The sequence below is a fragment of the Monopterus albus genome, unplaced genomic scaffold (genome assembly GCF_001952655.1).
Source record: "Monopterus albus unplaced genomic scaffold, M_albus_1.0 scaffold117.1, whole genome shotgun sequence".
Classification (NCBI taxonomy): domain Eukaryota; kingdom Metazoa; phylum Chordata; class Actinopteri; order Synbranchiformes; family Synbranchidae; genus Monopterus; species Monopterus albus.
Genome location: NW_018127997.1, coordinates 839999 through 852491, shown reverse-complemented (window position 1 = coordinate 852491; position 12493 = coordinate 839999). Strand labels below are relative to the sequence as shown.

General features: G+C 41.0%; 1 protein-coding gene across 7 annotated transcripts in view; it reads left to right on the top strand.

Moving 5' to 3' along the window:
- ryr2a (ryanodine receptor 2a (cardiac)) overlaps positions 1 to 12493 on the top strand; it is a 252899-nt gene that overhangs the window by 126841 nt on the left and 113565 nt on the right. For 6 of the 7 annotated variants that reach the window (XM_020611714.1, XM_020611710.1, XM_020611712.1 and 3 more), the window contains 7 exons: positions 1313 to 1407; positions 1661 to 1836; positions 4814 to 5463; positions 7650 to 7850; positions 8929 to 9034; positions 9214 to 9357; positions 10589 to 10716. In XM_020611714.1, the coding sequence (XP_020467370.1) occupies positions 1313 to 1407; positions 1661 to 1836; positions 4814 to 5463; positions 7650 to 7850; positions 8929 to 9034; positions 9214 to 9357; positions 10589 to 10716 (1500 nt within the window). The remainder of the gene's footprint in view (positions 1 to 1312; positions 1408 to 1660; positions 1837 to 4813; positions 5464 to 7649; positions 7851 to 8928; positions 9035 to 9213; positions 9358 to 10588; positions 10717 to 12493) is intronic. The other variant, XM_020611711.1, reaches the window with a different exon arrangement.

Below are 12493 nucleotides of genomic sequence, written 5' to 3'. Positions count from 1 at the left end.
GAAAACCGCATTGTTCCTCCTGAATCCGAGGTTCGACTATCGGTCAAATTCTCCTCTCCAGTACCCTGGCATAGACTTTCCCGGGGAGGCTGAGGAGTGTGATCCCCCTATAGTTGGAACACACCCTCCGGTCCCCCTTCTTAAAAAGAGGGGCCACCACCCCGGTCTGCCAGTCCAGAGGCACTGTCCCCAGCCGCCATGTGACATTGCAGAGGCGTGTCAGCCAAGACAGCCCCACAACATCCAGAGACTTGAGGTACTCAGGGCGGATCTCATCCACCCCTGATGCCTTGCCACCGAGAAGCTTCTCAACTACCTCGGTGACTTCAGCTTGGGTGATGGACGAGTCCACCTCCGAGTTCCCGGCCTCTGCTTCCTCATCAGAAGACATGATGCTGGGGTTGAGGAGATCCTCGAAGTATTCCTTCCACCTTCCGACAATATCCCCAGTCGAGGTCAACAACTGCCCACCTCCACTGTAAACAGTTTTGGCTGGGCACTGCTTCCCCCTCCTGAGGCGCCGGACGGTTTGCCAGAATTTCTTCGAGGCCGACCGATAGTCCCTCTCCATGGCCTCACCAAACTCCTCTTGGCCTGCCGGTGCCCATCAGCTCCCTCAGGAGACCCAAACGTAACTTGAGGGTCTGTTGGGAACGTTTGGCAGAAACCCCTGTCCAGGATCTTCAACTCCCACCTCCGGCAGAGCTTTGAATCTGAGTTTGTAAAACTAAATTTAAATATTTTAGGTGTCATTTACTCATAGGTATCGATTGTTCCTATTTATTAGCAAATATTCAGAGAAGTCTGCTTTTAGAAGTTACCTGGCTACTTCAATAATCCTGCTTGGTGCAATACCACCTGGACTCTAGTTTCTAGAAGCAACTTTCCTATGAATTGTGGATTGTCTTTTTTTTTTTTTTTCTTTTTTGGTGTGTGAATAACCTGTGAACAAGTAGGCATTTTTTACAATAAACTCAGTTGAGTATCTTTTTTTTGCTAGGGACTTATATTTTCTTATATTTTTTTATATTTTCTTATAATTTTGAATCACACGTACATTGACAATTTGATTATCTTTTCACTTAGTAGTTTGACCTACTTTTTCTAACTAGCTTTAATTAACCCAAATAGATTTCTCCCTTGGGTACTGTAGTTCAACTTCTTATAGTGTGAAGTAACTGATATCTTCCCTAACACTGCATGTGGGACTGTCTGCTGTACCTCACAATGGGCTGAACAATGACAAGATGCTGTTTGCCAGAAGTGTCATTATTCATATATATGGCATCTGCTAACAGTTCATTTTTTTTAGGTGTCAGCATCCAGGGTGAATGACAGACATGGCTGGCTGGTCCAGTGTAATGAACCTCTGCAGTTTATGTCTCTGCACATACCTGAAGAGAACAGGTGGTGTACCCACAGCTACACACAAACAGCATTAATTTACATTAATTCCCTGGTAACTTACCCTAATCACTACTCACCTAACACTAAACCTTACTCTCAACCAAGACTTGGTCAAAAGGTGGTCCCCACAATGTGACTGTGTAAACAGATCTATATCCCCACCCCATGATTAATACAAGTACACACTCACACCTTTTCATTCTCCTACTTCCTCATTTCTCATGCGGTCTCTCTCTCTCTCTCTGTTGTCTAGGTCAGTGGATATTCTGGAGCTGTCAGAGCAGAGGGACTTATTAAAGTTTCACTACCATACCCTCAGATTGTACTCTGCAGTTTGTGCTCTGGGAAACAATCGAGTCGCACATGCCCTCTGCTCCCATGTAGACGAGGCACAGCTCCTGCAGGCTATAGAGGATAAATACATGCCAGGTAACGCATACAGCATATGGATAAAATAACTGCCTGTGAGGTATTAGAGCCTATTCCTGAGAAATAACTAGAGGCCAGAAAAAGTCTGAGTTTTCCCTTAAATATCACTTAAGTTCATGCCATGTTAAAGGTTATGCCTGTTTCCAAACTGTCTCTCTCAATAACAGTCCCTGTTAAGATAGTTCAGTCATTTCTGGAATCAATAGCAAAACACAGACACCAAGGTAAGTGTAGTAGTTTATTGTATTTGAATTGTAACAAGGAGTAGTTACTGAGGGCAGAAGCTGAAGGCTGACAGGTAGACAGTAACTTAACGGCTGGCGGCTACACAGGCACAATGAGTGGAGTAGGAGAGCAGTTGGGAAAGCAGGTCTGATCCGCGGAGCCCACTGTTGAGCATAGTTTGACAAGCTGAGCAACAGATTTTATATGTTGAGGCTGGGTGGCAAGGTCAGTGTTGTGAGACTGGATAGGCTGGCAAAGACAGATTGAAGCAAACCTCACACAGGAGGGAAGTAAAACAAGGGAGGGAGAGAGAAAGAAGGACAGTATGCTCCCTAACAATTCCTCTATAATACTGTAAAGTCAGTAGTTTATGCTATGGTAATAGTGAATTCAGATCAGGAAAAGTTGGAAAAAGTATTCAGATCCTTTACTTAATTAAATTGAGCAATACTACAATTTAAAAACTACATGAAAAGTTCTGCTTTAAATAACACTGGTCTTATTGCATATATTTCTTAATGTCAACAAATCCTATGTGCAGAGTCAAACCAACAGTGTATTAGCTAATTTTTCAATACATTTTGAATTTATTTTCAAAGGCAATAGGCCAGTATATGTGTGACTGATTCAAAATAAACTACAGTGTGTGTTTATTGTAATGAAGGAACATATGGAACAGTGCCACAGTGTGGATTACTCATGTGTTGCTAGTAGTCTTTGTAGACTATAAGAAAAAAAAAATAGAATCCCAAAAGGCCCACCTATTAAAGAAAACATACAGGCATGTTATCAGCAAAATGTAAATATAACCCTGATACTCCTGATTTTGACAATATTGCACAGGTGAAAGAAGGTTGTTCTAGAGACTTGGTTTATGTGTGAATAAAGGACATATCATGGTCAAAAAATTTGTGATGTGACGTTCCGTATCGAGGCTTCGAAGCATGTGCTGAGTAGGGGAGGGGCGTTTCCGCGATGCGCGTATTGAGGCTTGCGTCATTTAGGGGAGGAGCTGAAAATGATGACGTCCGAAGCCTCGCTGCCCGGCTGTACCACGTGACTGATTCAGGAAGTGGTTCAGATTTTGCCGCGAGTTTTGACAGCGATATAAACCCCTCAGGCTCCATTCAAAATGTGGGTGTTTGATGATAATCATTTCCATTTTCATCATTTCCAAATAATCATTTTCCATACTGCCAGTATATATATATATATACACAGTATACTGCCATCACTACAATATACATGTTTTGCATACTTCTTTATTTTGCGGACAGTTTTATTCACAGGCTTTCTGCAAAATGCCACACACTTCAAATTCATGCCAACTGATATTGTTGCATCCAGTAGATGTCCTCCTAGAGCAAATGAAGCTTCAAGAAGCTTTGCGCTGGAGTGAACCAATTGGATGAAAGGCTTCATTGCTTCATGAAGCTTCATCTGCCCATCACTACAAAAAATACTGGAGGCCAGGGCCATGCCATCTAGAGTAACTATGTGATTAGATAGCACATTTCTAAGATTTTCAGGCCCAAGCACAATAACTTGTTTTGTTGGAGTTCAGAAGTAAGGAATTACAAGTCTCCAGGCCTTTTTGTTTTTAAGACATGCATGAAGTTTGACGAACTGATCTGATTCATCTGGGGTCATAGATAAATATAATTTAGTATCATCTGCATAGAAATCAAAATTTATGCTGTGTTTCATGATACTATTGCCTAAAGGGAGCATGTACACAGTGAAGAGAACTGAACCTAGCATAGAGCCCTGTGGAATGCCATGACTAACTTTAGTCTGCACGGAAGATTCATCATTAATATGAACAAATTAGAATCTATGGTAGATATGTTAATGCTCTGTTTTGATAGCTAAAGCTAGTGAGCTAGGGCAGAGAAGGTACCCACAGCAGCTTTTGTTTGTAGATGGAGCCCACTGTTACAGGGCAGTTCTTTCCCTTTAAGACAGATAGTCTTTTAGGAAATGTTGTTGATGTTGCTAGAAGTATGAGAGTGAGAAAACCACCGCATGGAACAGATTCCTTTTACTTGCAGCAATGGAATAAGGATAATCACCTTTATTGGCCAAGTATGTTACACACAAGGAATTTGTTTCTGGTACAGAATAAAGCTGGTGTTTGCAACAGAGTTAGCTGGCCTCCCTCTTGAATTGTGGGATTGTCACCAAACATTTGTGTGCATGCTATGGACACAACATTTTGCTAACAGTAGGATTGTTTTAGGGCAGTCTATAATGCATCTATCTTAGCTAAAAAAAAAATAAATACAGCTAGCTAGGTAGAGTGAATTTGGGCAGAGTGGGCCCCCTTAACCCTGTAAAGTCCAACATATCAAAAAATAGCCAGAACATTCTAATTTTTTTGGAACTGAGATGTTTATTAAACCTTTTAATAAAATCCAAAATAAAATTTATGATTCGAAATTCAAGACTCACGATTTTTATTTGCCATATATGCATAGACTGACAGTCCTGGCATATAGGAATAGAGGTTCCATATTATTTAGATTATTTTTATTTCTTCATGTATCACATTTGATACATGGGCATTTTTGGTGATTTTTTTTTTCGCTCAGAAACCTCACGAATCAAATATGATACAAATGGTTTGATATGGTTAAAGAGTAGTCTGTTCATTAATAAGAACATAAACTGTATATTTTAGGTTTGTTGTTTTAGTTGAATATTTCTTACCATATTATATGATATAATCTTTCTCTTTGTCTCTCATTTATAGGTTTGCTTCGTGCAGGCTACTATGACCTCCTCATTGACATTCACTTGAGTAGTTACACCACAGCTCGCCTCATGATGAACAACGAGTACATTGTTCCAATGACGGATGAAACAAAGAGCATTACCCTGTTTCCTGATGAGAAGAAGAAACATGGCCTGCCAGGTATTGGCCTCAGCACCTCTCTGAGACCCAGAATGCACTTCTCATCTCCAAATTTTGTCTGTGGGACTGGATCATCATATCGTAACAACAGCAACAACGGATTAGGATCAGGAGAATGTTTCCAGTACAGCCCTGAATTCCCCTTAGATATACTGAAAATTAAAACCATCGAGATGCTGACAGAAGCGGTGCGGGAGGGGAGCATGCATGTACGGGATCCAATCGGAGGCAGCACTGAGTTTCTTTTTGTCCCCCTCATTAAGCTCTTCTACACGATGCTCATCATGGGAGTTTTCCAAAATGGAGATCTGAAGAATATTCTTCGACTGATTGAACCATCTGTGTTCTGTGAAAGACAAGAAGGGCAGGAGGAGAAGCACACAGAGTTGGAGGTAGTGAAAGAGAAGACTGAGGGAGGGGCGGATGTAGGAACGAACAGGCCAAAAGGACTGTTACAGATGAAGCTGCCAGAGCCTGTAAAACTCCAGGTAACAGCCTGTAAACCTTCAGTTTGTAAATGCAATTATATTTTTACTATATTAGTTTGTTGGTGTAATTAAGTTTCATCCAAACATATGTTTAGTTATACATGTGATATAATGTCCAAACAAAAAACTGTTAAAACCACTGTAATTCTGAAATGTCCAGATTCCAGGATAGTGTGGGTGTGATCAGATGCAAATAAAATCATAAGATCTTGACCAAACAACTAAGCTGTAGGTTGCTATGGCAATGCACAGTAAAGACAATGGCAGAATCTCAGCAGAAAGTCTTTTTTACATTTCCTATTGTAACATTATTGTTTAATTCCATTAGATTGGTTTTAATATGATGACATAAACATGATCCTGGTTATGATCCACAGTCTTATTCACAACATTTAGCTGTTCAGAACCAAATCAACTTTATTACTAGCATGTAAATACAGTAACTACAACATGATAAGATACTTTCATGGTTTACATTTGAAGGCTTGAAAGCAGCTCATCCCCAGCTCCCATGGGCCAATAATTCCAACACAAACAGAGTCAGTTGCCTGTTGATTCCCAGAGGCCCAACTGCTGCTATGTCTTGCAGTGACAGGCTCCTCTGTGGTGCTATTGCTAATGCTAGCTTTAACGTTAGATGTTGTAACTACTTCATTTTCAGCATTAGAAGTGTTGTTTTCATCTATGATTAGGGGTTGCACAGATCAGTCAACTAGTCATCTTCACTACATAGAGTCGACCTTTTGAACATGACATTGACTAGTCGCTGACCATGTGAGCTTCACTACCAACAGTGTTACCTGATGTAGCAAATGCTGTTGATGCACACATCACGTAGTCAGTCATTTTTGCCACTAAACACTGACAAACTGAAGAAACTCCTGGAAAAGCTGGGTGAAAATGTCAACCTCCAAACCGACTACCAAATCAGATGGAATTCCACCATGGTCATGCTTGCTCAGCTGTTAGTTGTGCAGTCTGTCTTCACTAATGATATGCAGCTAATCTAGCATTAGAAGCTGAGTCATGTAACCACACAGAATTTCTCCTATATGTCCAACTTGGCCTTTGATGATCTATTTTCTACAATTTTGTATTCACCACTAGCTATTTTTGCTTTTAGGTTATCCATTTTGATACACTGATGCCTAGCCTGCATTGATATCTGAGTGACATCTTATTAGTTGGATGTGAGTGGAGGTTGTGCCTTAGGCCTTCACAACAAAGAAAATTATGTTGGATTAGATGTTTAAAAGCAGCTGCACCTTTATTTATTTATTTTTAAATTATGTTTATTTAGCTCTCTACCTGCCCACATTTACTTCATTTTTATCTGTGCTTGTACCCATGAATTAATAATTTTATTTTATTTTTTTATCCATTACACATCATTTTTGCAGGTACCCATGTGGTACCCGCAGGACTCTACTTGGGAGTTTGAACTTGTTTAGTTGGAGTTAAAATTCCTGAGGATGGGAGTCCTAGTGTCCTTGCTGACAGATTACTTTGATCAAGATGATGATGGACACACTGGCTATCAAGACAGCTTGTTCTGCTAAGCAGTTCTCACATTGCCAAAAACATCAGAGCAAATTTCCAAACTGGCATAAACTTTTACTTTATTGCCAGAAAAAATATCAGAACTTAATAAAGTGGCATAATACCAGTCCAGACAAAAAATTATAACTAAAACTAAGTCATCACTGCTGGTTGGCATGCAGTGCATTTTGGGATACTGCTCCATGTCCACACAAGTCTGCTCCCAAAATGGGTAGAGGAGAACACTTCCTTTGCTAGATATGGAATGGGCTGTGACTGATGACACAAGTCCACAAGAACAGAAGTACAGATAGGAATGCAGGTTGATTGATTTGGAGTTGGTGGGTGGCTCTTGTTTAGGGCTGTTGGATCTGACCAATCAGTGCACTCTGGGCTTTTTGGGAGGCTAGCCTTACTCAGACAGGATCCCAGGATCTCTGTTCCTTTTAGGTTTTAGCAATTCTAACTCAGTACTTTGAAATGTTTTAAATCTGCAAGGACTCTGCAGTAACAGTGAGGCCAAACCTTTGTGACAAACTGTTTCCTGCAAACTTAGTTCACTTTTTCCTTATCTTAGTTTTTTGCAATATAATACGCAGTATACCTAACCTTACATGATTCTGTGTGCCCAATCTGTATGTGTGTAGATGTGCCACGTGCTGCAGTACCTGTGTGACTGTCAGGTCCGTCATCGTATTGAGGCAGTGGTGGCCTTCTCTGATGACTTTGTAGCCTGTCTCCAAAACAACCAGAGGTTCCGCTACAACGAGGTGATGTTGGCACTCAACATGTCTGCAGCCCTCACTGCCAAGAAGACAAAAGAGTTCAGATCACCTCCACAGGAACAGGTAGGAGCACCTTTACTTCAGTCTTCCCAAGACTAACTTCTGAATACTTTAACATCACAGGCGGGCATACTTTCCTCTGGAAAATTTGAAACCTCTTTGTCTAAACAGCACAACAAAGTCAATTGGTCATTAAGTAATGGAAGAAAAATAAAAGAAAATAAAGTGCAAAATTGGGTTGAATTAAGATACATTATTAAAAAGCAATGGCCATGAAAGCCATTGTGCTGCTGCTAAAAGCACTTTCACCTTGTTGAGCCCAAACTCTGGGCACCACTAACTGACCAGTCCCTGCAGATCTGAGACACTGACTAGGCTTGTACTCCGCAAATGTATCTCTGATATATTTTGGATCTAGACCATTGAGAGACTTGTAGACAATAAGTAGGACTTTAAATTGAATTCTGTCTTTAACTGGATGCCAGTGCAAAGATCTAAAGACTGGAGTAATGTATTCTCTCTTCTTAGTTCTTGTCAGTATACCAGCAGCAGCATTTTGAATGAGTTGCAGTTGTTTAATGGTTGTACTGGGGAGGCTAGTCAGGAGTGCATTACAGTAGTCTACCCTACTAGAAGTGAAAGCATAAATGAGCTTTTCTAAATACTGCTTAGACAGAAAGTTTCTTATTTTAGCTATGTTTTTAAGATGCCCGATTGTTGATTTTGTTGCAGCTTTGATGTGACCATTAAAATTTTGATCCCGATCAATGATGAGGTGTTAGTTTTTAGTGTCCTGTATGCAAAGTAATCACTGACTGCCAGCCTTCTTTCTTTATTTCCAAAAATAAATATCTCTGTTTTGTCTATGTTTAGTTGAAGGAATTTTGTTGCATCCAACCTTACCAGTCATTTGGTAAGAGTGCTAAATATGTATTTCTCAGACTTGAGAATAATACAATAAAAAGTACTGTATAAGTATAAAGTGGTTAAAACATGCTCCCAATGTTCCACTCAAAACCTAGGACCGGATGTATTGAATTGAATTGAAATTGAATTTCTGTGATGTAATCCAGGGGCTTAATGCAGTGGTATGTAATGAATAGTACTTGTATCACAGTAACACCTACATATGGTTCTGCAGATCAACATGCTGCTGAACTTTAAGGATGAGAAGCAGGAGTGTCCCTGTCCTGAATACATCAGAGAACAGCTGCTCGACTTTCATGAAGATCTGATGAGACACTGTGGTAAACGTTCAGATTTACATACACAGTCAACCAAACATTAAGATGAATTACATGACCAGTTTGGTAACAAAGCATAGGGATCACCAATAAAAGGAACACAGATCAGTAATAGCTACATATACTGCATGCTCATGAAAACATACTGTATGTGCTGTGTACTGATTTCTACATTCTGTCAGGTATAGATTTGGATGAGGAAAGAAGGACAGATGGTGACAGTGACTTCACCATCCGAGGTCGACTCATGTCTTTGGTGGAGAAAGTAACTTATCTGAAGAAGAAGCTGACCAATCTGCCAATGGAGAAAAAAGACAGGAAACCCAGTAAGTCATATGAAATTATTTTTGTCTGTTTTTTCTTCACATTGATATTGGGTTGGATATTTTGAAAATATTTATGTGTTTCATTCTCCACCATCAAACAGACAGGACATAGGCTTAACAATCCAACATTTCTTACACATGTTGCGCTGCCAATTTCTACGTGTAGCCATTGTGAACGGATTTTTAATTTTGCACCACATTTCTATATAGGCACACGTTCATGTAGAATTGTTCCTTTTATGAAATAATAAAATATCGAGAATCGATGATTTGATTCCAGCAAGTGAACATTCAGTTCTCATAGTTGATGTGTTGGAAGCAGGAACAATGGGCAAGTGTAAGGATCTGAGTGACTTTGACAAGGGTCAAATTGTGATGGTGAGATGACTGGGTCAGAGCGTCTCCCACACTACAGGTCTTGGTGGGTGTTCTTGGTCTGTAGTGGTTAGTACCTACCAACAGTCTAAGGAAGGACAAATGGTGGACTGGCCACAGGGTCATGGATGCCCACAGCTCAATGATGATGAGGCTGGCTTACTGTAGATTAAACTTTTGACTTCCATTTGTACTTTTCAGAAGATTAACATTTATTTGAATCTTTGTTCATGGTTGAAAATGAGAAATGGTGTACATTGGTCTCTATGAAGAGAAAGAATCAGGGGCTGTAGTGGTGATATCACACCTGGAGTGGGGAGGCTGTTGAATTTGTCTAAAAAAAATTCTAACTTGTGCTCACGACCACAGTTTTCACTCCTTTTACATAAGTTTTTCACTGAATTGTAGACATATCTGTGTGGGGATAAAGATAATATGTTAACTTCCCTCTTCTCTGCAGCAGTGGAAGTAAATTAAGCCTTAAGCTGATGTAAACAGTTCCTACAGGTGTTCCAATCTATTTTGGTAACTTACCACAACAAAATCTGTCTGTGCAATGGCAGTGTTGAAAGACTGCGTTACTACACAGTTTTTCTTTCTTTATAGTACCTGTGAAAATCTAAGCACCACCTACAAACATTCAACTGCAACACATGCCATGCATCAGCACAAAACCCTGAGATGATTTGTCAGCACTCACTTATTTTAACTTGTTGGACAAATAGCAACTCTCAAATAGAAGAAAAGTGAAGTAAATGATACAAATATTAAAAAGAGAAAAAATAAGACATTTGGATCAATTCCCCAGCACTACCTTACTCTTTCTCTGTTGGTCTGTCTCTCTCTGTTTCCCCAGGTACCTTACAGCAGCTGATTTCAGATACAATGGTCCGCTGGGCTCAGGAGTCAGTTATTGAGGATCCAGAGCTGGTCAGAGCTATGTTTGTCCTGCTGCATCGCCAATATGATGGCATTGGAGGACAGGTAGGTGTGTGTGCATGCGTATTAATTTCAATAGTGTTACAGTGGGGTGTCCCTCACCAGAGGGACTGAGAGAGAGAATGAGGACTCAAAGTGCAAAACACAGGGCTAGATGGAAAACAAGAGTCTATATTGCCAGAACTGAAGCAGGTGGAGAGGACAAAGTCAATGGGTTATGTGTGGTCCAAACCAGGGTTGAGTAGTGGAGGCTGAGAAGACCAGGACGGGCAGGTAAGCAGGAAGGTGAGCAGCAGGAACCAGGAGGATTAGAGGACCAGGATGACAGGTCAGTAGACAGGAGAACAGCAGGAACCAGAGGACGGGAAGGTGAGTAGACAGGCGAGCAGCAGGAACCAGGAGGATCGCCGGAGGTAATCATGGCAGGGACCAGGAACCAGAGGACAGGGCTGGTGAGCAAAGTAACACTCGCCATCAGGCAAACAGAGTAACACTCGCCGTCAGGCAAACAGAGTGAAACAGAGTAACACTCGCTGTCAGGCAAACGGAGTGAAACAGAGTAACACTCGCCATCAGGCAAACAGGTTAGATCGCCGGAGATAATCACGGCGGGGAAGATCGCCAATGTGTGTGGCCGTATCAAACATAAAAAACTTGATTTCACCATCACTTTCACCGTATCAGTGTCAATATGTTAAATCTCTGTTAACATAGTCACTATCACCATATGAATGTCAATGATCTGGCAAAGCAGGAACGTCTGCCAGGTCTTTAAGTAGGGAGCGGCCAGGTAATGAGGGGATATGCTTCAGCTGTGTATTACACCCAGAGGGTAAATTAGCAGGTGATGCGTCTCAGCTGTGTCGCTGAGCCTGCGGGATGAGAGAGAGAGAAAGGGGAAGAGAGGCAGGTCGCACCGAGCGGACCTGACAAATAGACCAGCTTACTCTGCTGCATTAAATTTTAATAGCAATATTGGTCAAGTCTGTATGGCTTCATATGAAGTGTCACACCAAGGCATGTTAATATTTTCTTTAAAACCAGCAGTTTATATACAGGTGCAGCTCAATAAATTAGAATATTGTGGAAAAGTCCATTTATTTCAGTAATTCAACTCAAATAGTGAAACTCATGAATTATATAAATTCAGTACACACAGACTGAAGTAGTTTAAGCTGTTGGGTCTTTTAATTGTGATGATTTTGCTCACATTTAACAAAAACCCACCAATTCACTGTCTGAATAAATTAGAATATGGTGACAGGCCACTCAGCTAGTCAACTCAAAACACTTGCAAAGGTGTCCTGAGCCTTCAAAATGGTCACTCAGTTTGGCTCACTAGGCTACACAATCATGGGGAAGACTGCTGATCTGACAGTTGTCCAGAAGACAATCATTGACACCCTTCACAAGGAGGGTAAGCCACAAACATTCATTGCCAAAGAAGCTGGCTGTTCACGGAGTGCTGTATCCAAGCATGAAAGCAGAAAGTTGAGTGGTAGGAAAAAGTGTGGAAGAAAAAGATGCACAAACACCCAGAGAACTGCAGCCTGGAGAGGCTTGTCAAGCAATATCGATTCAAGAATTTGGGTGAACTTCACAAGGAATGGACTGAGGCTGGGGTCAAGGCATCAAGGGCCACCACACACCGCTGTGTCAAGGAATTTGGCTACAGTTGTTGTATTCCATTCCATTCCTATTCCTCTTGTCAAGCCACTCCTGAACCACAGACAACATCAGAGGCGTCTTAGCTGGGTTAAGGAGCAGAAGAACTGGACTGTTGCCCAGTGGTCCAAAGTCCTCTTTTCAGATGAGAGCAAGT